Here is a 26,488-nt window from a genome sequence, read left to right as displayed (position 1 = left end):
CTTCCTCCTTTCCTCCTTCGGGCAGCGTCCAGCAGGATTCCGCTGTTCCTCCAAAATCTTTGTCAGGAGAGTCATCCTGACAGTACTTTTAGGAAGCCCATAGATATCAGCCACAACCTGTGACTTTCAGGGTCAATTGCGTGTCAATTCGCACGTCCATCCAGAACCTGCGGGGACCACGCCCCCACGCTCCCTCCCGGCCTTTGCCTCAGCCCCTCTCCGCCTCCAAGGGTGTCACGTGCCAGACTCGGGCTGGAAGACATTGCCGCCATGTTGATTTCTGGCGGCGCTGGCTGGGGGAAGGGAGAGGGTGGCTGACTAACTAGCTACCCGTAGTTCCGGCTCCTGTGCGCAAGTGCGGAAGTGCGCTGGCCGGGAGAGTGATCGGTTTCCGGTCAGTGGTGCGGGACTGAGTACCCGGAGACGTGTATCGGAAGGTGGGCGGCAGCCATGGCGGAGAGAAAACCTAACGGTGGCAGCGGCGGCGTCTCCACCTCCTCGTCGGGCACTAACTTACTTTTCTCCTCCTCGGCCACGGAGTTCAGCTTCAATGTGCCCTTCATTCCAGTCACCCAGGCCTCAGCTTCCCCGGCCTCCTTGCTCTTGCCCGGAGGTAATAAGGGGAGGGCGGTCCCGTGTTTGGTGGAAGGCGGGCGGGGGACGTGCTGTGACAAGGGTCAGACGGGAGATATTCCTTTTGCCTCCAGCTACCCTCTCGATAGCTTGCCAGGATCATTAGTGACCAGGTTTGAGTGGGTCGGGGGCTTTGGGGTCTTGGAGGCGGCAGGTGATGCGACTTGCTCTTCATTGCAGAAACCCACTGTTCCGAGTTGTCCAGAGTGCTGGACATTCATTCGTACACTGGCATTCCACAAATCTTTGCTGAACACCCATTGTTGTTACGCCAGGTGCTGGCAGGGAATGCAAGTAAACAGTGGCCCTCTCCTAGGGTACAGTAGTCTATCTCCCACTAGGAGACTCCTAGGATACGGTAAGATACCTCCTAGGATGGACTGTGCCCCTCTCCTGGGATACGGTACACTGTCTCCTACTAGGAGATTGTTGTGATACAGTAGGATATCTTCTAGATTACAGTAAGATATCCTGTAAGATGGACGGTGCCCCTCTTCTAGGAGAAACATGTAATATTTGTGAAGTAGACATATAAAATGCATTCCTCATCTTTTTTTTTTTTTTCGAGACGGAGTCTTGCTTTGTCGCCCAGGGTGGAATCCAGTGGCGCGATCTCGGCTCACTGCAACCTCCACATTTCGAGTTCAAGTGATTCTCCTGCCTCAGCCTCCCGAGTAGCTGGGACTACAGGCGTGCATGCCCTGCTAATTTTTGTATTTATAGTAGAGACGGGGTTTCACCATGTTGGCCAGGATGGTCTCAATCTCCGGACCTCAAGTGATCCGCCTGCCTCGGCCTCCCAAAGTGCTGGGATTACAGGTGTGAGCGCCTGGCCAATTTTCGTCTTTCAAGACAATCCATCACTTCTTCCAAGAAACTTTTTCTTGTTCTCTTAGGCTCCCACTCCTATGTGCACTCCTAGCTCTTTTTTCATATTTGTATTATTGTCCAGGGAGATTGCTTTTTGATGATAATGTAGCATAGCCCAGAGCATGGTGTTCAGGAGCACAGACTGTATTCCAGTCCTTGCCCTGCCAGTAGCTTGCTGTGTAACTGTAGGCATTTTAGTTTACTTCTCTGTGCTTCAGTTTCTATATATGTGTAGCCTCACAGAATTATAATTAGAAATGCTTTAATTTTTGAAAAGCACCAAGTATACTGCCTACCAGACAGTGTGATTTAATGTTTGTGAAATAAACACACCTGCTTCTCCATTTGGACTGCGGTCTTCTTCAGCAGCTATGACCTAATTGCCTTTTTATTTCCAGGATGTTGTTTAGGGCCTAGTAAGTAGATCCTCTTCGAATACTGAGTTTGCAGTGAGTAATTTATTCTTGTTTGAAGGACTAAAGACAGTTTCATGGAGAAGCGAGGACAGGCACGCTGCGAACAGCTGTACATAAAGGTTCCCCTGCCCATGTGTTAATGTTTCTTCTTGACGCTGGTCACTACCTGACATGTACACATACTTGTTTATTCCACTCCACTAGGATGTAAGACCATGAAAGCAAAAACTTAGTTTTATTCACGATTATATTCCCACTGCGTAGAATGATGTGTGGTATGTAGTAGACCAGTTATTCAGTGGATGTTTGTTGAATGAGTGAAAGGATGGGAGTCAAAATGATGTCTCAATTTGACCTGTGGTTGAAAGGTTAGGCGTTGCTGTCTTTGGTGAAGAACCAGCATCGTTGGAGCAGAATGCTGTGAGAGGATGCAGGAATAAATAAGGCTTTACCTGGGGTTTTCTAATCATCCTCTGCACCATTAAAGTTGTTTGGTTATGTCCATCTTCCTTGCTATGTAGTATTTGGTTTGTGTGTCACTGAATTCATGCTAAACATTTTCATTGTGAAGTCTAGTATAGCTATACCTGTCTTTAATGCTCTTGTTTCTTGGAGACAGTCTGTGTGTGTGTGTGTGAACATTAATAGTTTTTAGAACTAAAATTCATCTCTAAAAATCTCAGAAACCCATTCAGAGAATTTCCAGAGAAAAAGAAGAAACAGTCTCCTTGGAAGCAATAGTTAATCATATAAGTGAAAGAGACACAGGAAGCAATTTCATATATTCAACAGACATGGAAGGCCTGGCACAGTGGCTCACGCCTGTAATCCCAGCACTTTGGGAGGCTGAGGTGGGTGGATCACCTGAGGTCAGGAGTTCAAGACCAGCCTGGTCAACATGGCAAAACCCCATCTCAACTAAAAATACAAAAATTAATTGGACGTGGTGGTGGGCGCCTATAATCCCAGCTACTCGGGAGGCTGAGGCACAAGAATCGCTTGAGGTGGATGTTGCAGTGAGCTGAGGTCATGCCACTGCACTCCACCCTGAGCGACAGAGTGAGACTCCATCTCAAAAACGAAACAAAAACAAAAACCAGACATGGATTGAGCAGTTTCTATTTGCCAGGCACTGTTCCAGAAGCTGGGAGACACGGAAGAGCAGACAGCCCTGCCCTCAATGACTGCACAGTATATATGTATACACACACCCACCTGTGTAAGCAACTGTGATACAAGTTTAGAACAGTTAGAAAGAGGGATTGATAGATGGCTGTGAATGCTGTGGGTCTCAGGCTGGCTGAGCTGGGGAATGGATGTCCCTTAGGCCTTCAGGGCCTCTTAAGGGAGGTGATGCTTGAGCTGAGTGTTGAAGGATACATAGAAGTGAGGGAATCTGGAGAGACAGGAATATGTGAAGTCCGAAGGTGTGAGAAAATCTGCAAGTTTGGCAGGAGTTAGTGGTTGGTGGAATGGGACAGGGATGGAGCTCATCCCTCTCTCCTGTCTCTTCACCTTTGTCTCCTCTCCCGTGTGTCCTCTGCCCCCAGTAGATCACTTTGACTAGAGTGTGGACAGTGGAGTGGCCTCGGTGGTCTATGGGTCACATATACCATACTCAGGAGGAGTTTGTAGTTCATCTTGTTGGGTTTTGGGAGCCTTTGAAGGATTTTCAACAAGGCAGTGAAATTAGACGTGTGTTTCAGAAAGACTGGAGTTTTCTCTAGTTGTACTGGAATAAGGTTGACTGTAGCAAGAGGATTCGGCTGGGAGGCATAGTGAGAGGCTGGCAGTGGCGATGGCAGTCTAGCCCGAGTCAGCCACATTGGGTGTGAGGAGCAGGGAGCAGATGTGTGAGATGTGTAGACTACACACTTGTAGAGACTCACAGAAGACCAGAGTGTCAGCTCTGTCTGTCAGCACAGAGGCCCATTTTTGTTTAGTTTTAGACCCAAGACTGAGCTCTGTACCTGGCACATAATGCATCCTGAGTAAATATTTCTTGAATAAATATTTGAATGATTAAATGAAGGGTATGAGAGAGAGGGAGGAGTCTGAGAGACTTGAGGTTTCTGGTTTGAATGTCTGAATGGATGTTGGCAAACATCGGTGGATATAGTGAAATACAGAAAAGGGAGCACGGAGGTGGGTAGTTAAGATAATAAACTCTGTTTGGGGCTTACTAAGCATGAGGAATATGTGGCTGAATCTGCCAAAAACATTGAGGAAGTAGTTGGAAAACAAGTTCTGGAACACATGACAACAGTCTGGGTTTGCGATAGAGTTGGGAGTGTCACAGATATAGAAGTGCCTATTAAAGTTGTGGCTTTAGATGACATGTGTCCAAATGAAATGAGAAAGGGCCCCAGAGGTGAGGGCAGCAGTATGTGGAGAGCATTTCATTTGTAGTTGATGCTGATCAGAAAAAGTTTCTTGGATCAGGTTGACCTCAAGTTTTTTTAAAGGATGAAAGATACTACTGAGGTTTTTTTTTTTTTTTTTTTTTCTTGCTTGCTTTTAATTGTTGGGAATGAATTAAGAAATACAGGTAAGTCCAAATGAGGGTCACTGACCTGAAAAGAGGGGTGGGAGCTGGAAATCTATCAGAGAAGTGGAATGATACAGACTGACACAGGGCCTCGTGCAGCAAGGGATATTTTATTTTTAGTTACAAAGAAAATATCAAGAGGAGTATTTTGAATAGTGGAGTATTTTAGTTAAACTGATGTGTGTGAATTATGAGAGCTCAAGAAGCTCTAGCCCTAGTCTCAGCAGAGGTCAAGAAGCTTGGAGTCCAGAGCTTGGAAGAAGGCTGCCTTTTGGCAGGTCTCCAAGGGCAGGGACCAGAGTGTGCCTGTGTGCTGTGAGTGAGTCCAGCCCTCTGATGGATTCCATGCCTCCAGCAAGGAGGTAAGAGGGAATGAGGCAGGGGCAGGGAAGATTAGGAGGAAGAAGATGAAAGCTACAGGCTAGTGAAAATAAAAGTTTAGTAAGGAATAATAGGTGGACTTTTGAGGTGATGTACAGGGAAAATGCTTTTATTTTACAACTTGGAAGTAGAACAGAAGCTAAATTGGAATTGTTAACACCCACAGTGAACATCAGGTTGACAAAGGGATGGGAGATCTTCCCTTGGTTAGAAAGTGACCTTTTCAGCAATTTGGTGTTCTAGAATAAGTGTGTGGTAGTACATGATTTTAGGGAATGGCAATTAATGGTTGACCTACTTTGCCTTGGGAATACAAATACCGCGTGTTCATTTGTACAATAAGTGCTTTGTAGGTAAGATTCCTGACACACCCCTTCTTGTTAACAGAGTTATCTTTAGTCTCTCGTTATCACTATAGAAATAAAATTATGCGTATTTGGGTAGTAGAGTAATAATTGCATTATTTCTTACCAAGAAAAACATAAAAAATAATATGTAAGGCCGGGCATGGGGGCTCATGCCTGTAATTCCAGCACTTTGGGAGACCAAGGCAGGCAGATCACTTGAGGTCAGGAGTTCGAGACCAGCCTGGTCAACATGGTGAAACTTCATCTCTACTAAAAAAAGAAAAAAAATACAAAAATTAGCTGGACAGGGCGGTGGGCACCTGTAATCCCAGCTACTTGGGAGGCTGAGGCACGAGAATTGCTTGAACTTGGGAGGCAGAGGTTGCAGTGAGCTGAGATCGCGCCACTGCACTCCAGCCTGGGCAACAGAGTGAGACCCTGTCTCAGAAAAAAAAAAAAAAGTAAAAATAGTAAGTATAGATTTTGTTTCTATTTTTAAAAACTTCTATATACAAATATATATTTACAAAATAAATAACAAATAACTTTGTATTTATTTTAAAAGTATGGAAGGGTATGTAGCAAAATGTTAACTGTTAATAGTGTGATGGTCTCTGGGAGGTGGGCTTATGAATGAATTATAATTGTTTCCTCTTATGTTTTCTTATTCATGTTTTCTAGTTTTTCATTTCTAAAGAGCAAGTTTTCAAAGAAAAAAAGAAAAAAACTGTTTTTTTTTTCTGTAATGCAGAAATAACAAGTTTGAAGAACAAATAAGGAAGTATAATTGCTAGCCCTTCCTTATAGAATCGTATCTGCGGAATGATAGAGTACCCTTTAAACCACATGCTCTCTTGTTCCATTTCAGAGGATTCCACAGATGTTGGTGAGGAGGACAGCTTCCTTGGTCAAACTTCTATTCACACGTCTGCCCCACAGACACTTAGTTACTTCTCTCAGGTATCAAGCAGCAGTGATCCTTTTGGGAATATTGGACAGTCACCATTAACAACTGCAGCAACCTCAGGTGGACAATCAGGATTCCCCAAGCACCCGACTGCTCTCCCTTTTACAACTGGATCCCAAGATGTCTCGAATGCGTTTTCACCATCCATTTCGAAGGCTCAACCTGGTGCTCCACCTTCCTCACTGATGGGAATAAATTCTTACCTGCCTTCTCAGCCAAGTAGTCTCCCTCCTTCACATTTTGGGAACCCACCCCAAGGAGTTCCCCAGCCAGGATACAATCCATATCGCCATACCCCTGGTAGCAGCAGGGCTAATCCTTACATTGCACCGCCCCAGCTGCAGCAGTGTCAAACACCAGGCCCTCCTGCTCATCCGCCACCGTCTGGACCCCCTGTTCAGATGTACCAGATGCCTCCAGGATCTTTGCCGCCGGTATGGAGACATGATTTTGTGTCCTACTTATTAACTCTGTTTCTTCTTTCTCATCTGAACCTATGTTTTAAAAAACATTTCACATCTTATAATCAATATGATGACAAATTAGTTTCAGAGGGTATTCTTTGTAAGCTACATGAAGTAAACATTATCTTAAAGATAGCTTATTGGATGGCTCATATTTTAGTGTGTATTACTTGTTTATTGAAGTAGTAATTGATTTTAATGAGTTAGCTACATGTCAGTATTTCCAGATTTTAGAGTAAGGTAAAAATAATAAGTGTTGTCTAGAGACATAGGAGATGAAGCAGTTATTGTCTTAACAGACCACTAGTTTCTCATCTTTCAGTTACACTAGTTAATCAAAACAGTCAATTACAGGGACTAAAATTGATTACTTCAGTAATTTCTTTTTATTTATGGAGTTTAGATCTAGATCAGTCAAACTCTAGGGGGAGTTGGTGGAATAACGTATGCATTGGGTACATTTTATGAAATTCCCTTATGCATTTTTCCCAACTAATTTTTCATTTGATTTCCAAAGAAAAATCAGTGGAATTAAACAAAAAGAGAAATGATTAAAAAGAATTAAGAACCCATTTCGGTGTGGTGGAGATAGCAGTATTGTGATCAGAATGTAACTAACTTCTCTGTTAGAGAATGGACTCTGTTTTATCATTTTGTTTAAATCATACCAATACACAAATTTTTGACAATGTTGGATTTCGGCATTCTGAAAAGTAACCAAATTCATAGCATGTGGTATATAGTTAGTATTTTTGCTAACTATAACGAACTAATTATAGTTTGTTGCTTAAAATTTTAAAAAGGTTTTTAGATAATAATTTAAAAAATGATAATTTCAAACTTGAAAAGTTGCAAAAATAAAAATAGTACAAAGAGTACTCTGATATCCTTCACCAGGTTTACGTATCATTAACATTTTATCCCATATGTTTTTTAATTTGTGCCTGTGCACACGCTGGTATATGTGAGCCTTCTCCCTTTCCCCCATGCCTTTCTCCCTCCCCTTCCTCCTACTTCTCCTCCTGCCCCTCCCTATTCCCTTCCTTTCCCTCATTGTTTTTTTCTTTTTCTGTATATATGCAGTTTTGGGGGGAACATTTGAAGGTCAGTAAAATACATTATGATTTTTTACTCCTAAATTCCTGGTGTACATTTGCTAAGCATAAGGACATTCTTCTATATAACCACAGCGCAGCTATGGATCTCAGGAAATTGAGTGTTGACATAATACTTCAAAATGGTTTTTTAGAAATTACGTGTATGGGCCGGGCGCGGTGGCTCAAGCCTGTAATCCCAGCACTTTGGGAGGCCGAGACGGGCGGATCACGAGGTCAGGAGTTCGAGACCATCCTGGCTAACACGGTGAAACCTCGTCTCTACTAAAAAATACGAAAAACTAGCCGGGTGAGGTGGCGGGCACCTGTAGTCCCGGCTACTCGGGAGGCTGAGGCAGGAGAATGGCGTAAAAACCCGGGAGGCGGAGCTTGCAGTGAGCTGAGATCCGGCCACTGCACTCCAGCCTGGGCGACACAGCGAGACCTTGTCTCAAAAAAAAAAAAAAAAAAAAAAAAAAAGAAATTATGTGTATGTATGTATATATACGTGTGTGTGTGTACATATGTGTATATATATATATTTTTTTTTTCTTTTTTTTTTGAGGCCAGGTCTTGCTCTGCCACTCAGGCTAGAGTGCAGTGGCATGATAATGGCTCACTGTAGCCTCGAGTTCTCAGGTTCAAGTGATCCCCCTACTTCAGCCTCACCAGTAGCTGGGACCACAGGCACGTGCTGCCATACCTGGCTAATTTTTTTTTTTTATGTTTTGTAGAAATGAGGTCTCACTATGTTGCCCAGGCTGGTCACAAACTCCTGGGCTCAAGCAGTCCTCCTGCCTTGACCTCCCAAAGTTCTGAGATTATGGGCTAAATTGTATATGTTTTTGAGACTCGGTCGCACTCTGTTTTCCAGGCTGGAATACAGTGGCACAATCACAGCTCACCTGCAGTCTCAAACTCCTGGGCCTCAAGTGATCTTCCTGCCTCAGCCTACCAAAGTGCTGGGATTACAGGTGTGAGCCACCACACCTGGCCCAAAATGGTGTCTAATTCAAACATTTACAAATAAGTATAGTCTGATTTTAAAATCGTTTTTGTAGAAAATTTGGAAAATGCAGAATATTGAATTTAATAAAAAATGTCTGTAGATAATCACTGTTTTCATTTTGTTATATGTCCTTTTTTTGGCAAACATCATAGAGTACCTGTGGTTTCTATAACCTATTTTTTTTTTTTGTGAACATACTTTAGATGTTACTAAGATTTTTTCTAAAACATTAATTTTTCTTTTTCTTCCTTGTTTTTTTTAAAGAGATGGGGGATCTTGCTCTGTCACCCAGGCTGGAGTGCAGTGGTGTGATTACATTCCACTGCAACCTTGAACTACACTTCAGCCTCCGGAGTAGCTGGGACTACAAGTGTGCCCCACCATGTCATCTTTAGATTTTTTTGTAGAAACAGGATATTGCTGTGTTGCTCATGTTGGTCTCGAACTCCTGGCCTCAAGTGATCCTCCTTCCCTGGCCTCCCAAAGTTCTGGGATTATAGGCGTGAACCATCGTGTCTATCCTCTAAAACTTTTGTTTTTGTTTATTTACTTTTTTTTTTTTTTCCAGCTATCTCCTGCAGAAAGGATATAAGACATTTTTAATGGCTCTGGACGATCTAGCATTTGAGTGAAATATTATTTAATCAGGCTTCTGTTAGGCATTTTTATTATTTCCAGTGATTTCGTATTTTATTTTATTTATTTTTTTGCAAACATTCCAAATTTATTAATTACGATTTTATAATCAATGTTATTGAGGTATAATTTACATATAGTAAAAGGCATCCGTTTACAGTGTACAATTCGATTTATTTAAAGTGTACAATTAGCTGAGTTTTGACAGTTGTACACACTGATTCCCTATTTTAAATAACCTTTTGGTGTACATCCTTGTGGGTAAATTTTTATTTTTATTTTTTATTTATTTTATGAGACAGAGTCTCGCTTTGTTACTCAGGCTGTAGTGCAGTGGTGCAGTCTTAGCTCACTACAACCTTCGCCTCCGGGATTCAAGCGATTCTCCTGCCTCAGCCTCCCAAATAGCTGGGATTACAGGCCCATGCCACCACATCCAGCTGATTTTTGTATTTTTAGTGGAGACAGAGTTTTACCATGTTGGCCCGGCTTGTCTCGGACTCCTGATCTCAGGTAATCCACCCACCTCAGCCTCCCAAAGTGGCAGGATTACAGGCGTGAGCCACCGCGCCTGGGATATTTGTTATAATTCTATCTTTAGGATAAATTCTTAGAAATCGAATGAGTAGATCAAGGAATAGGCATATTTTAAAGGTTAAATAGGCTGGGCGTGGTGGCTCACGCCTATAATCCCAACGCTTTGAGAGGCCAACGCAGGCAGGTCATCTGAGGTTGGGAGTTCGCAACCAACCTGACCAATCTGGAGAAACCCTGTCTCTACTGAAAATACAAAATTAGCTGGGTGTGGCGGCGCATGCCTGTGATCCCAGCTACTCAGGAGGCTGAGACAGGAGAATTGCTTGAACCCGGGAGACGGAGGTTGCGCATTGCGCCATTGCACTCCAGCCTGGGCAACAAGAGCGAAACTCCGCCTCACACACACACAGGAAAGGTTAAATAAATCATGGAAGAAGTATTGCTAGATTGATTTCTATAAAGGTGTTAGTTTACTTTGTTCTGTGAGAAGGTCTAGTTCACCTTGTAATTGATTTTTTTTCTAAATTTTTAAATTTTTAATTTTTGTGGGTACATAGTAGGTGTATATTATTATGGGTTACATGAGATATTTTGATACAGGCATGCAATGTGTAATCATCACATCAGGATAAATGGGGTATAGGTATCCCTCCCCTCAAGCATTTTTCCTTGATTTGGGGTTTTGTTAGGTTTAAAAATTCTTCTTAAAATTGCTTTGGGGTCTAGTTATTACACTAAATAATTGTCCAGATATACATGTAGGATAATTACTACTAACATCAGTTTGGTTGTGAAGCATATTCAGAATTCTTTTGGACAAGCATGACAGTCTTAACTTTGCCGTCCCCTCCAGGTTCCTCCTTCAATGCAGTCTCCAGCACAGCAGCAGGTACCTGCCAGACCTGGAGCTCCCTCTGTTCAAGTGCCACCTCCTTTTCTACTTCAAAACCAATATGAGCCTGTTCAGCCCCACTGGTTTTACTGCAAGGAGGTAGAATACAAACAACTGTGGATGCCTTTTAGTGTGTTTGATTCTTTGAATCTTGAAGAAATCTATAATTCAGGTAAACATTGGTCATGCATTATTCGTAATCTGATTTTAGGAAGAGAAGGAATGAGTATTTATCCATGATGTATTTTCTGTGAATGTCAAATTCTTTGATCCTTATAGACCCCAGACTCTGTACCTTAAGATGATGATATTAATATAAGTCCTGAGTTACTAGGGTAAGATATTTGAAGAAGTGTTTTAATAATTTACTTTGTAGTTTAAAGGTATTTTGAATCAGAGAACTTGAGCAGTTCATATAATCCAGGTTTCAATTTTTCTGTTTCCCTCATTCATTTGTAGTTATGGGGGCATTTATAAAGGGCTTTCTGTGGAACTCTCGATCCTGGAGATGCTCTGTGAAAAAAGTGTTCCCTGGTCAGATGAGTTTGGAAATGCTGCTCACTGTATCTAGGTTTGAGAGAGATGGTGTGCAGGAGTGCGTTAATGCTTTGAGAAGTCCTGCGGTGTAGAAATGTGTTTCTTTGTTTATCCTGGTATTATTTGATCGTGGACTTAAAAGTCACCTATTAATGGCCTTTAGAAACATATTCCATGGAATACTGTTGTACGTAGATATTGTTGTTCTGATTTAAAAAAAAATCCATCAGTTCTTTGAATTATGTTTTTAAAGTTTGTCTTGACTATTTCTTTTCTACTTAAGAAGAGTCATAATTTTGAGCAGCACAGATTAATCTTAAACTTCTATTTTTAAATAAAAATGAGCTTAGTTTTTTGTCTTTAAAGACTGAGTAGTCACCATATTCATTATTTGTTATTTTATTTTTATTTTCTTGAGACAGAGTCTCAACTCTGCTGCCCAGGCTGGAGTGCAGTGGTGCAATCTGGACTCACTGCAACCTCTGCTTCCTGAGTTCAAACAATTCTCCTGCCTCAGCCTCCCAAGTAGCTGGGATTACAAGCATGTGCCACCACACCTGGCTAATTTTTGTATTTTTAGTAGATAGAAGGGTTTCACCATTGGCCAGGCCGGTCTCAAACTCCTGACCTCAAGTGATCCACCTGCCTCGGCCTCCCAGAGTGCTGGGATTATAGGCATGAGCCACTGCGCCCAGCTGATTATTGATTATTTTAAAATATGCCTTGCAGCAGTCAGGAAAAGTGTTAATTTTGTTCTCTAGTTCAGCCAGATCCGGAGAGCGTGGTTCTTGGCACGGATGGAGGGCGCTACGATGTTTACCTCTATGACCGAATAAGGAAGGCTGCCTACTGGGAAGAGGAGCCAGCTGAAGTGAGACGCTGTACTTGGTTTTACAAGGGGGACACAGATAGTCGATTTATTCCCTATACTGAGGAGTTCAGTGAAAAACTAGAGGTATGGGAGCTTTATTTCTTTATGAGTTTCTTTAAAAAAATGTAGGTCCTATATACATTGGTGAGTAACATTGACAGTGAAGCTGACTTTATTTACAAGACAGCTTGTCTTGATGCTGTTCACGGAGAAGATTACTTTTTAAGTGGTGTCATCACACATGAGGTGCTAATCGTGGCATCTGTGTCTAAAGATAGAATATGGTTTACAGAGGTACATCACAGATCTAATAAGGTGCTTGTGTCAAGCCTTCAATAGAACCTAGGCTGCTGGGATTTGTTGTTGATAGAAAATGCCAAGCATATGGACATTTTCAAATTAATATTCAGTAAAAGGCTTGAAATTAACCTCTGATTTGTGAAAATAAATAAATAGAATTGGAAGAAGTATCATGAGCCTTATTAGCCATCTTAAATCTGTAATTTCTTTGTATAATTGTGTTAAATGCTTGTGTTAATTCTACTTAAGAGTTGAATGTTAGATATTTGAAATACGTTCAGTGAATTCAGTTGCATAGATGGGAAATGAGATACAGAATGTTTTAGTTAACTTCTGGCTGGGTGTGGTGGCTCGTGTCTATAATCCCAGCACTATGGGAGGCCGAGGTGGGCAGATTTCTTGAGGCCAGGAGTTTCGAGAACAGCCTGGCCAACATGGTGAAACCATGTCTCTACTAAAAATACAAAAACTAGCCAGGCATGGGGGCACACGTCAGTAGTCCCAGCTACTCGGGAGGCTGAGGAGGAAGGATCACCTGAGCCAGGGAAGTCGAGGCTGCAGTAAGCTGAGATCATGCCACTGCATTCTAGCCTGGGTAATGGAAGTGAAACCCTCCCTCAGAAAAAAAAGAAAGCATATATTTATATATGTGCATATATGTGTGTGTGTGTATATATGCATGTATAGATGTATATATAAAGAAAAAAGTGTAAAGGAATGCTGATATCTATAGCTTAATTTTAGACATAAAGACGTATTGTAATTTTTGGTACCTTTGGTAGGCCCCTACGAAGCTATCATGTCCCCAGATTAAATGTTTAGTTTTACTAGTTTGAAGCTGAAGTATATATTTTCAAGTCCAATCTGTGTCTGAAAGTCTACACTTTATCTTAACTGTATTTGATTTTATATGGGTGACATAGACTTTTGAGGCAGGATAGGTATCCACATACCGACCATTGCAGCAACACATGGCTACCTAGGGAGACCTTAGCTTTTGTTCGGCTTCTTGCAGGAAACTCAAACCAGATCAGGGAAGAGACACAGAAGGTTAGGAAGTGAGAAAGCCAGTAATAGAAAGGGAATAAGATACATATTGCTCAGCATCCCGTTGGTGATCCTGTCCTGTCAGAGCACTAAGACAAAACAATGGAAGGGTTGGAGACAGAGAACACCTTTAATTTGATGAAGACATGATTGTCTACGTGGAAAATCAGAAGAACCTCTAGAAATATTATTAGCACCAATACAAAAGTTTTTTGCAAGTCTGTGTATATAAAATTAACATACGTAAGTTAGTAACATTCCTGTGCCATCAAAATAACCAACTAAAATCGAAAAAGAAGATACTACGTATTTATAACAGAGAGACTATATATTTATAAAACTACAGGCAATGTAGGAAAAAAGTCCAAGCAAAGTACCCATGAACTTTATGGAGATAAACTACAAAACAGAATTGAAGAATGTAAAAGGCAACCTCAACAAATGGAACTAGGTTGGGCATGGTGGCTCCTGCCTGTAATCCCAGCACTCTGGGAGGCCAAGCTGGGTGGATTGCTTCAGCTCAGGAGTTCCAGACTAGCCTGCACAACACCGCAAAACCCCGTCTCTACAAAAAATACACACACAAAAATTAGCTGGGTGTGGTGGCCCATGCCTGTGGTCTTAGCTGCTCAGGAGGCAGAGGCAGGAGGATTGCTTGAGCCTGAGATCTTGAGGCTGCAGTGAACTGTGATGGTGCCACATCACTTTAGCCTGGGCAACAGAACAAGACCTTGTCTCAGAAAAAAAAAAAAAAAAAAAAAACGGAGCTAAACATTATGTTCAAGTAGGCACTATCATAAAAGATATCAATTCTTCCCAAATTATCTGATAAATTTTAGGCAATCCCAATCAGAATTCACATCAGGGTTTTTTTTTGTTTGTTTTTGTTTTTTGGTAAAATTTGCAAGCTGCTTCTAAATTTTTTGTGGAAGATCGAAATGTCAAGGATAACCAAGACCATTTCGACAATGGAATGTGGAATCTTTACCAGATAATACTTACTATAAAGCTGTGAATTGAAAGGGAATATGAAGAAGTGAAAATTATTTATTTTTTAAACAAGGTCTCATTCTGTCCCCCAGGGTGGAGTGCAGTGGCACGATTTCAGCTCACTGCAACCTCCACCTCCTGGATTCAAGTGGTTCTCCTGCCTCCGCCTTCCAAGTTGCTGGGGTTACAGGTGCCGCCACCATGCCCAGCTAATTTTTGTGTTTTTAGTAGAGGCAGGGTTTTACCACATTGGCCAGGATGGTCTTGAACTCGTGACCTCAGGTGATCCACCTGCATTGGCCTCCCAAAGTGCTGGGATTACAGGTGTGAGCCACCACACCTGGCCTGAAAATAATTTTTAAGATGGTGAAAGTTTTCTTTCTTTACTCATTGTTGTTTGTGGCCTTGCTTTTAGAAATTATAGATTATATTTAAAGTTTTTTTTTTTTTTTTTTATCGAAGAGAAGGGTCAGAAGTACAGAAGGCTAGGCTGGGCATGGTGACTCACTCCTGTAATCCCAGCACTTTGGAGGCTGAGGCGGGCTGATCGCTTGAGGTCAGGATTTCGAGAGCAGCCTGGCCAACATGGTGAAACCCTGTCTCTACTAAAAATACAAAATTAGCCGGGTATGGTTATGCCTGCCTGTAATCCCAGCTACTCAGGAGGCTGAGGCAGGAGTATCGCTTGAACCCGGGAGGTGGAGGTTGCGGTTAGCTGAGATCGTGCCATTGCACTCCAACCTGGGTGACAGAGTGAGACTCCACCTCAAAAAAACACACAAAAGTATAGAAGACTGATGAATTGTTACAGAATGATTGTCCAAGACACAAAAGGAAATACTTCTATTTTCACATGATTGTCAAATACTCACTGTCACTAGTTTTAAAAAAAGACTTTGTAACAATTGTTACTTGTCAATTAAAAAAACAAATGAACAAAAAAAAAGGACTTGTGGATATGCCAGAGGCCCCGCCTTACTTTGTGTTGAATCTCTCCTCAAGAGGTCCTCAGACTTGTGCTTTATAGAAACTAGAATAGTATGATTGGCTCTCAGCATCCACAGGTTCCACATCTGTGGATTCAACCAAATACTCTGAAAATATTTAGAAAACAACAACAATAAAAATAACACAGGCTAGGCACGGTGGCTCACGCCTGTAATCCCAGCACTTTGGGAGGCTGAGGCGGGCGGATCATCTGAAGTCAGGAGTTTGAGACCAGCGTGGCCAACATGATGAAACCTTGTCTCTACTAAAAATACAAAAATTAGCCAGATGTGCTGGTGCATTGCCTGTAGTGCCAGTTACTCGGTAGGCTGAGGCAGGAGAATCGCCTGAACCCGGGAGGCAGAGGTTGCAGTGAGCAGAGATTGCACCACTGTACTCCAGCCTGAGCAACAGAGCAAGACTCTGTCTCAAGAAAATAAAAAATAAAAATTACAGTGTAACTATTGATATCCCATCTACATTTTATTAGGTATTATAAGTAATCTAGAGAGGATTTAAAATATAAGGGAGGAAGTATGTAGGTTTTATGCAAAAACAATGCTATTTTATATAAAGGACTTGAACAGCGGGGATTTTGGTATCTTTGAGGGGTCTTGGATCCAGTTTTCCAAGTCACTCTGTTTGTGGTACTTTGTTAATGCAGCCCTAGGAAATGAACAGATTGCCTAAAACTTGGTTTTCTTCATTATATAATGGGGATCCTATTATTTAGGAGTGATTGAGAGTAATTACTTGAACTATATGTATAAGGTGATAAAAAATAATGTTAACCAGTCAGGAGATGAGAACTGCTGTTACTGTTATTTTTATCACGATTATAGTTATCGTTTTCCTCCATACTTTCAATGTGGTATAAATTTGTCATATTGGAATATATGTTGTTTCCCCCATTATAGGCTGAATATAAAAAAGCTGTAACCACTAATCAGTGGCACCGAAGATTAGAGTTTCCAAGTGGAGAGACAATTGTTATGCACAATCCAAAGGTAATGATGCTATTTAAAATATTAAGATACTAAGTTCATTTTAATATTTTTCTGTACGTGTTTGATAAATTGTTCATTTTTAGTAACTTCTACAGTGGGAATGTTTTTATAACAAATGCATTGCTTTTAAAATAGTTTCTTATATAAACAAATATGTTTCTATGATTCACATTGATCATAGAAACAAAAACACAAATTTTTCGTAGGGCAAGGTTCATGCCTGTGAGAGGCTGAGACAGGTGGAATGCTTGAGCCAGGGCGACAGCAGAACCCTGACTCTATAAAAAATAGAAAAATTAGCTGGGCAGGGCTGGGCGCGGTGGCTCAAGCCTGTAATCCCAGCACTTTGGGAGGCCAAGACAGGCGGATCACGAGGTCAGGAGATCGAGACCATCCTGGCTAACACGGTGAAACCCCGTCTCTACTAAAAAAAAACGAAAAACTAGCCAGGCGAGGTGGTGAGTGCCTATAGTCCCAGCTACTCGGGAGGCTGAGCCAGGAGAATGGCGTAAACCCGGGAAGCGGAGCTTGCAGTGAGCTGAGATCCGGCCACTACACTCCAGCCTGGGCAACAGACAGAGACTCCGTCTCAAAAAAAAAAAAAAAAGAAAAGAAAAATTAGCTGGGCATAGTGGCACGTGCCTGTAGTCCCAGCTACTCGAGAAGCTGAGGTGGGAGGATTACTTGAACCTGGGAGATTGAGGCTGCAGTGAGTCATGGTTGTGCCCCACTGCCCTCCAGCCTGGGTGACAGAGCAAGACCTCATCTCAAAATAAAAAGTAAATTTTTCTCAGGCTGGGTATGGTGGCTCACACCTGTAATCCCAGCATTTTGGGAAGCCAAAGTGGGAAGATTGCTTGAGGCTAGGAGTTTGAGACCAGCCTGGGCAACAAAGAGACTCTATCTCTACAAAAATTAGCTGAGTATAGTGATGTGCACCTGTATAGCTACTCGGGAGGCTGAAATGGGAGGATCACTTGAGCCCAGGAGTTTGAGATTGTAGTGAACTGTGATCACTCTCACTCCAGCCTGGGTGACAGAGCAAGACTCTGTCTAAATAAATAAATAAAGTATTTCTTACGAAGTTTCTGTTTATGGCAACATGATAACTGGAGTGTAGTATGCACTGTAGAAGTTGCTTGATAATTTTTATCACTTGATCAGAAGTTGGCGAGCTTTTTCTATAAAGGGCCAGAGACAAAATATTTAAGGCTTTGCAAGTTACCTGTTCCCTGTTGCAGCCACCAGCTCTGCCACTGTGGTGTGAAAGCAGCCAGAGACAATGTATAAACCAATGAGTATGATATTTTCAATGAATCTTTATTCATAAAAACAGATGGTGGGGCACATTTTTCCTGTGGGCTGTAGTATGCCTGTCTACCCTTGATGTGGTTTGCTCTAACCTTTCAAGTAAAAATGTGTCCTTTTTCTTTTTCTTTTTATTGTCTTTATGAATTTATCTTGTTTTTAAAAAAATATTGATTGCTGGTGTTCTGATTCTTTCATTTGCCAACCTTAATTTCTCTGAGCTCCAAGTTCCTCACCTGCAATAATGATCTCCCAGGGTCATATTTTAGATGAAGTGAGGTAATTTATGCAAAAGCATCTGGCATGGGGTTCAGCACACAGTAGTTTCTGAGAACATAGGCTTTTTATTTATTCATTTTTTTAATAGAAAAGTATATAAAAAAACTTACAATCCAACTACTTCTGTAGTCCTTATTGATACTGAAATAAAAATAAAAACATTCATTTGCCAACAAAATGTGAACAGTTTAAAAGGACATTAAATGAAAAATAAAAGCCTCCTATCTCTGCCTTCCTCATTTCTCCTCTACATAGTAACCATCTTAATCTTTTTGTTTTTTTAAGAGACAAGTTCTCACTCTCTTACCCAGGCTGCAGTGCAGTGACCAATCACAACTTGCTGCATCCTCGAACTCTGAGCTCAAGGGATCCTCCTGCCTCAGCTTCCCAAGTAGCAAGGGCTACAGGTGTGCACCACCTTGCTTGGCCAGTTTTTAAGATTTTTTTGCAGAGATGGGGTCTTGCTATCTTGCCCAGGCTGGTCTGGAACTCTTGGGCTCAAGCCTTCCTCCTCCCTCCGCCTCCCAAAGTGCTGAGATTACAGGTGTGAGCCAACGCGCCTGACCTTTTTTTTTTTAGACAAATATTTTGCATACTACATCAAGTATATATTCTTTTTTTTTTTTTTTTAAAGAAAATTTTCTATGTGGTATAGGGCTGAATTTAATACAGTTGGTTTAACAGAATGTATTTCCTAAAAAGTGGTAGGGTTTTGTCATTATGTTTTTGTCGTTGAAATTGAAATTTTATTTTAATTGGAAATCTTAGTATTTAAAGGATTTTGCTTTACATGTTTTTATAAGACAGACTCCTCAATTGCGGGTTACTTGTCCTTGATTTCTTTTTTTGTTTCTATTTTATTATTATTATTTTTTGTAGAGATAGGGTCTCTAACTTTGTTGCCCAGGCTGCTCTGGAACTCCTGAGCTCAAGTGGTCCTCCTACCTTGGCCTCTCAAAGTGTTGGGATTACGGGCATGAGCCACTGCACCGGGTCTGTCCTTGATTTCTTTTGTGTAAACCTGGAGTTTTATTTAGCTTTTCTTTTTGTTTATTTTTGGTTTTTTTTCGAGACAGGATTTTGCTCTGTTGCTCAGGCCAGAGTGTAGTAGTGCAAACACAGCTCATTGCAGCTTTGACCTCCTGGGCTCAAGTGATCCCTCTGCCTTGGCCTCCTGAGAAGCTAGGACCATAGGCATGCACCACCATGCCTGGCTAATTTTTAAATTTTTTGTGGAGACGGGGTCTCACCATATTGCTCAGGCTTGTCTTGAGCTCCTGGGCTCAAGTGATCCTCCCACCTCAGCCTCTCAAAGTGCTGGGATTACAGGTATGAGCCACCATACCTGGCCTGTGTTATAAGTTTTTAAATCAAGGTGTAGTATTTCTAATTTAATTGTATAATTTTCAACATAAGCATTGGAAAGATATCGATTTGCTTAATTTTGGTGGTTAGTGAACACTAGCAAGACTCCTTTAAAGTTTGTTTTGGGGGAACAGTACTCATAATTTATAAGTCTCCATACTCTGAGGTGTAGCTTATTATGTATTAAACTACTTAGCATGTAGTGGAAAAGAATTTGTTAATGAGCTTTGTCATAATTCTGTTGCATCTTGAAGGTTATTGTTCAGTTCCAGCCGTCCTCAGTGCCAGATGAATGGGGGACCACGCAAGATGGACAGACAAGGCCCAGGGTTGTAAAGCGTGGAATTGACGATAACCTTGATGAAATTCCTGACGGTGTGTATAGTTTGTTTAGAACTGAGGTCTGTTTTAGTCCTCTCCATTTTAGCATCATTCTTTAGAATGATGAAGAAAGAAACACAGTTATTAGAATTCCCTGCCACAGCGGCCATAGCATGCAGAAATCAGCCAGTTTGGCGCATATCTTTTTTTTTTTGAGACAGGGTCTCATTCTGTCGCTCAGGCTGGAGTGCTGTGTTGTGAATAAACACGGCTCACTGCAGCTTCAACCTCCTGGGCTCAAGTGATCCTCCCACTTCAGCCTCCTGAGTAGCTGGGATGAAAGGCGTGTACCACCACTCCCAGCTAATATTTCTATTTTTTGTAGAGATGAAGTTTTGCCAGGTTGCCCAGGCTTTTCTCAAACTCCTGAGCTCAAGGTGTTTGCCTGCCTCGGCCTCCCAAAGTGCTGAAATTATAGGCGTAAGCCACTGTGCCTGGCCATATCTTTCTTTTTGATTTTATTACTTTTGTATCTTTATTTTTTAATGGATGCATAACAATTATACATATTAATGGGGGTATATACCTGATATTTTGATAAATGTATACAACGTGTAATGATGAAATTGAAGTAAGTATAGTATGTCCATCACTTCAAACATTCATCATTTCTTTGTGTTGGGAACATTTCAGATCTTTTCCCCTAGGTATTTTTCTTTTTCTTTTTCTTTTCTTTTTTTTTCTTTTCTTTTCTTTTTTTTTTTTTTTCAGACAGGGTCTCACTCTGTTGCCCAGGCTGGAGTACAGTGGCGTGATCTCGGCTCACTACAACCTCCACCTCCCAGGTTCATGTGATTCTCCTGCCTCAGCCTCCTGAGTAGCTGGGATTATAGGCGTGTACCACCACGCCCAGCTAATTTTTGTATTTTTAGAAGAGATGTGGTTTCACCATGTTGGCCAGGCTGGTCTCAAGTCATCCACCTACCTCAGCTTCCCGAAGTGCTGGGATTATAGGTGTGAGCCACTGCACCCTGCCTCTCCTAGGTATTTTGAAAGACACAATAAATTATTTTTAACTGTTGTCACCCTACTGTGCTATCTAACAGAAGTTATTCCTTCAACATACCTGTATGGTTGTACCCATTAATTGACCTCTTTTTATCTTTACTTCCTCTCGACCCTTCCCAGGCTCTGGTAGCCATCATTCTGCCCTTACCTCTGTGAGATAAACTTCTGTAGCTCCTACATATGAGTGAGAACATACAGATATATCTTTATCTTTAAATTTGAAATTCTGTTAAAATACATAAACCACATAGCATAGATTCTAAAATATGTTTTGTTGTGGAGAAGCACTTTGCTGGTTGGAACTAAGGTTTGGCAACGCTTTTAAGCTTGTGTTTTTACACCTCACTGGTTTGTGTTACTCTGGTGCGGGGATTGCAGGCTTTTTCTGTAAAGGGTCAGATAGCAGATAGGCTTTGCAGGCCATATGGTCTCTGTTACAGCTACTCAGCTTTGCCGTTGTTGTGTGAAATCAGCTGAAGACTGTATGTAAACAAATGGGCATATCCATGTTCCAGAAAACTTTTTTTTTTTTTTTTTTTAAACGGAGTCTCACTCTGTTTCCCAGGCTAGAGTGCAGTGGCGTGATCTGGGCTCACTGCAACTTCCACCCACTGGGTTCAAGTGATTCTTGTGTCTCAGCCTCCTGAGTAGCTGGGATTACAGGCACCCACCACCACGCCTGGCTAATTTTTGTATTTTTAGTAGAGACAGGGTTTTGCCATGTTGGCCAGGCTGGTTTTGAACTCCTGACCTCAAGTGATCCACATGCCTCTGCCTCCCAAAGTGCTGGAATTACAGGCGTGAGCCACCACACCCAGCCCATAAAACTTTATTTATTTTATTTTTATGTTTTTCCTTGAATGGTTTCACTTTTGTCAAAAACTTTATTTATAAAAACAGGTGGCTGGGCCTGGTGACTCATGCCTGTAATCCCAGCACTTTGGGAGGCTGAGGCAAGTGGATCACCTGAGCTCAGGAGTTCGAGACCAGCCTGGCCAACATGGTGAAACTCTGTCTCTACTAAAAAAATACATATATAAAAATTAGCCGGGCATGGTGGCAGGTGCCTGTAATCCCAGCTACTCGGGAGGCTGAGGCAGGAGAATCACTTGAACCTGGGAGACGGAGGTTGCAGGGAACCGAGATCGTGCCATTGCACTCTAGCCCAGGCAAGAAGAGCGAAACTCTGTCTCAAAAACAAAACAAAATAAACAAGACAGGTAGTGGGTAGGATTTGGCCTGTGGGCCATTGTTTGGCGTTGCCTGCTTTAGTGTATATGCTTTGGTTTCTTCTATACTATTATTTAAGAATGGATTTTATTTTTACAATTACATACACTTTATGTTTATTGAAGTGTATGTAAAATGTATGTTTGTTATAAATCAATACTTACTATGAAATCTGAGTAATCTCCATGTGGGGCTTAGTGTCCTGGGCAGTTGTGAAGCCTCCGTAGATACAAACGTGCTGTTCATCATGTGCTAATAGCATCTGGGAAGAGAGAGAGCCTGCTGCCTTCACCTCTTGTTCTAGTTCGCTTTTATTTGCTGAGAGGGACAAACTGTTCCTCTAATTTGATAGGGGTAATGAGACTTATTCTCTTTGAAGGGTCATGATTTTCTTTGGCAAGTTTGTGATGACAAAAGAGATATCTAGAATATCGCCATTGGGAAATCCAAACAAATTGCCATCTTTTATGTATGTTTAAAAATTTTTTTAATAGGGGAGATGCCTCAAGTTGACCATTTGGTGTTTGTGGTGCATGGCATTGGACCTGTGTGTGACTTACGCTTTAGGAGCATTATTGAGTGTGGTAAGTGTTGGGCATATTGTATTTCATGGGATGATCTGAGAACTAATGGAAGGGCTTTGGAGTATTTGTTTTTAGGATAGTTCCCAGCTGTGTACTACTTGCTGAGGGAGCTGTAAGAGGAGATTTAAATGGTCAGTGGGAAATACTAAGTTGTACTTGATTTGCTCTTGTGACACATGTGACTCATAAAATCCCAGACTCTGAGGAATTAGAAGGGATCTTGCTGACAGCCTTTGCCTGAGCACCTGCAGCAGCGAGGAGCACCTCTGCATTGAAGGGATTTATAGTCAGTGAGTTGGGAGAAGTTGTTTAATGGAAACGTGAATCTGCCTGGTTGACTTAAATTTTTGAAGTTTTATTTTTATGTCTATATAATAATAGTTGGTATTTATTGAATATTTGGTATATGCCAAGTATCTTAGATGTCTTGTCATTTGACCCTCACAAATAAACCTTTGGGGTATAGGCGCTGTCACTGTTATCGCCGCTACTGTGACTCATGAGGAACTGAGGCCCAGGGCAGTGGGGGTTGGGGGTGAAGAGGTAGGTAGGGGTGGGGGTGAGTGAAACTCTCCCTTCTCACAGTCAGTAGGGCCTGGAACCTGGAGCTGGCAGTGTGATTCCAGAGCCTTTCCCCAAGGTGCCGTGCTGCCTCCTCCCAGCAGTGGTGGTTGAACTGATTCATCCCAAGCATCTATTCCTCTGCAATAATGGAAAGTTGAAAAGAGCTTCCCAAAAGTTACTTATTCCTTTCTTTTTAAAAAATTTTTACTAATTCTCTTATCCTCATTTTTTTCTTAAAAAAAAATGTATCTTTATGTTATTAAAAATACTGGCATGTTTGAGGTAACTGCTGACTAGCTATCAAGCTAGGAGAATTTAATTTATTTTCTCTGTTTTTTTTTTTTTTCTTTTTCTTGAAGTGGATGATTTTAGGGTGGTTTCTCTCAAATTGCTGCAGACACATTTCAAGAAATCTTTAGATGACGGGAAAATAAGCAGAGTGGAGTTCCTTCCAGTTCATTGGCATAGTTCTTTGGGTGGGGACGCCACAGGTGTTGACAGGTTTGTGGATTTTGATAACTTGTTTTTCAAATTAGTCAAATTTAAATTTAAAATTTAAACCATAATATGAAATAGTTTATTGTAACTTCAATCAATATGTTTTTTAAAATTGTATACTTCTGACATGTGATTAAATATTGGCTGTAAAGTTTGCACACTACTTTTCTCTCTGTGTGTGTGCATTCCTCTTGTAAATATTTAAGAGAATCTAAGAAATTTTAGCTGGTTTTAAAATACAATTTTAATCTGTAGCGGTTTAGACAGGGGGCTGTCCTTTATGTAGTAAGATGCCTAATGGCCTTTCTACTCAACCAAAAATGTCTCCAGAAATTGCCAGATGTCCCCTGGAGGGTAAAAATCACCCCTGACTGAGAACCACAGATTCAGAATATTGTTTCTCATTGGAGATGCTCTTGTTGGGACAATTCTTTGCTGTCGCAGTGCAGACCACTTAACTTCCTTAGTGTAAAGACCCCTCAGTACTAGCAGTGCTCACCAGGCACTGTGACAATTAAAAATACTCTGCCCAATTTTGAATGCTCCCAACTGAGAATCGTAAATACAGGTAATAGTTATGCTGGCACCTGTCTAGATTTTAGTGAACGCCGTAATGTTTCAGGGTACATAGTTTAATAAAACTATTTCTACAACAGCATTTTATCTATGTTAGGCCCTATTGTAAGGGTGTTTTCTTTGTGTGTATTCCTAAATTTCATTTTGGTCATTCTCAAATTTGGAAAGATTTTTCGTTCCATGTAGCTCTGTTTTTTCTGTTTGATATTCTCTTTAGTCCTTTTGACCCGCAAGTTTTGTCAGGTGTCCAGATTTGCAGTTAACTGGAAGAAAAATGGAAGAGTAATCTTCCCTCTTTAAAAATAAAATAGAAATCTTTGCATATGACTTACATAGCAACTGACTCTTCAGAGAATGCCACGATTCATAGTATAGTTATAGGCACAAATAGCTTAAAAAAAAAAAAAGAAATTATTTTTGAGGCAACATCTCACTGTCACCCAGGCTCTGGAGCACACTGGCATGATCATGGCTCACTGTGGCCTTGGCCTCCTGGGCTCAAGTGGTCCTCCCACCTCAGTCTCCCAAGTAGCTGGGACTACAGGCGCAAGCCGCCTTGCCTGGCTAATTTTTAAATTTTTTGTAGAGATGGGGTCTCACTGTGTTGCTCAAGCTGGTCTTGATCTCCTGAGCTCAATCGTTCCTCCTGCCCTAGCCTCTCAAAGTCTCTACCACGTATGACAGCACACATTTTTTTGGCTTTATTTTTATATTTTTAATTTTTTTTCGAGGTGGAGTCCCGCTCTGTTGCCCAGGCTGGAGTGTGGTGGCACAATCTCGGCTCACTGCAACCTCCACCTCCTGGATTCAAGCGATACTCATTCTTTAGCCTCCCAAACAGCTGGGTCTACAGGTGCGTGCTACGACGTGTGGCTAACTTTTGATTACAAAAGAATTTTTTTTTGAGATAGAATCTTGCTCTGTCGCCCAGACTGGAGTGCAGTAGTACAGTCTCGGCTCACTGCAACCTCTGTCTTTCAGGTTCAATCAATTCTCCTGCCTCACCCTCCTGAGTAGCTGGGATTACAGATGTACACCACCACAGTTGGCTAATTTGTGTACTTTTAGTAAAGATGGGGTTTCGCCACGTTGGCTTGGTTGGTTTTGAACTCCTGACCTCAAGTGATCGACCCACCTCGGCCTCCCAAAGTGCTGGGATTGCAGATGTGAGCCACCGCATCTGGCCTATCTTGATTTATTTATAATGACTGTCTACAGAAACAACTCATATTTAGTCTGTGGGGTTTTCTTAGTGTATTTTCAGGAGTCAAAAATCTAAACTTTAAAAAATCTGTAAATTTAAGGTAGATGCTGACTGAATGTGCTGTATTTTTCTTTTTAAACAGGAATATTAAGAAAATCACTTTGCCAAGTATTGGTCGATTTCGTCACTTTACCAATGAAACTTTGCTAGATATTTTATTTTATAACAGCCCCACCTACTGTCAGACTATTGTGGAAAAAGTAGGAATGGAGATAAACCGTCTGCATGCACTGTTTATGAGTCGGAACCCAGACTTCAAAGGAGGTGTCTCTGTTGCTGGTCACAGTTTAGGTAAAACTGTCAAATATTCACATTTTAAATACAATTTTTGTTGAGTTATAACTGCTTTCAGTATAGGTGATATTGTTAGTGCAAAATTAAGAATTATATATTTTAAGTTTCAGAAAGGGTAGAAATGAATGCTTTGAGTTTAGATTCTGCCTTTTCTATATTCATCTCTAGTATTACTGAGGGAATGCTACGTATTTTAATTTATGCTGCTGTTTGATAAAATAAAATTATTAATTATCAGGTCTTGAGTAATATGTAACTTCTGTATGACTTTTGACTATAGACATTGAAAAAAGAATTTATTTAGTGTTATAAAAGCACCTACTACATTATAAGGCAAAATGTTTCTTTTTCTTAGGTTCTTTAATATTGTTTGACATCCTGTCTAATCAAAAAGATTTGAATTTATCAAAGTGTCCTGGACCTCTTGCTGTTGCTAATGGAGTTGTGAAGCAGCTACATTTTCAGGAAAAGCAGGTATATCTGTGCATGGCCAATTAACATTTTGATTTAGAGTCTATGGAGCTGAACAGTTTTCGAAAGTCTGAACTGTTTCCTGAAACATTTGTTTGTTTGTTTGTTTGTTTTAATGAAGGCTTGCTTGGTT

At 41.2% G+C, this 26,488-nt stretch overlaps 1 protein-coding gene across 3 annotated transcripts in view; it reads left to right on the top strand.

The window, feature by feature from the left end:
* The first annotated feature begins 226 nt into the window (after positions 1-226).
* Positions 227-26,488, top strand: part of SEC23IP (SEC23 interacting protein) — a 50,964-nt gene continuing 24,702 nt past the window's right edge. For all 3 annotated transcript variants that reach the window (XR_652010.3, XM_009215487.3, XM_003904335.4), the window contains exons 1-10: positions 227-613; positions 6,064-6,596; positions 10,756-10,966; positions 12,093-12,286; positions 16,444-16,533; positions 19,740-19,860; positions 22,599-22,688; positions 23,612-23,753; positions 25,673-25,881; positions 26,240-26,358. Coding sequence is in view for 2 of the 3 variants with exons in the window: in XM_009215487.3 (XP_009213751.1) it covers positions 451-613; positions 6,064-6,596; positions 10,756-10,966; positions 12,093-12,286; positions 16,444-16,533; positions 19,740-19,860; positions 22,599-22,688; positions 23,612-23,753; positions 25,673-25,881; positions 26,240-26,358 (1,872 nt within the window). In the remaining variant the exon portion in view is untranslated. The remainder of the gene's footprint in view (positions 614-6,063; positions 6,597-10,755; positions 10,967-12,092; positions 12,287-16,443; positions 16,534-19,739; positions 19,861-22,598; positions 22,689-23,611; positions 23,754-25,672; positions 25,882-26,239; positions 26,359-26,488) is intronic.

This window comes from Papio anubis, chromosome 11 (genome assembly GCF_008728515.1).
Source record: "Papio anubis isolate 15944 chromosome 11, Panubis1.0, whole genome shotgun sequence".
Taxonomy (NCBI): domain Eukaryota; kingdom Metazoa; phylum Chordata; class Mammalia; order Primates; family Cercopithecidae; genus Papio; species Papio anubis.
The sequence above is the reverse complement of the archived record's forward strand: the minus strand, read 5'-3'. Positions and strand labels throughout refer to the sequence as shown.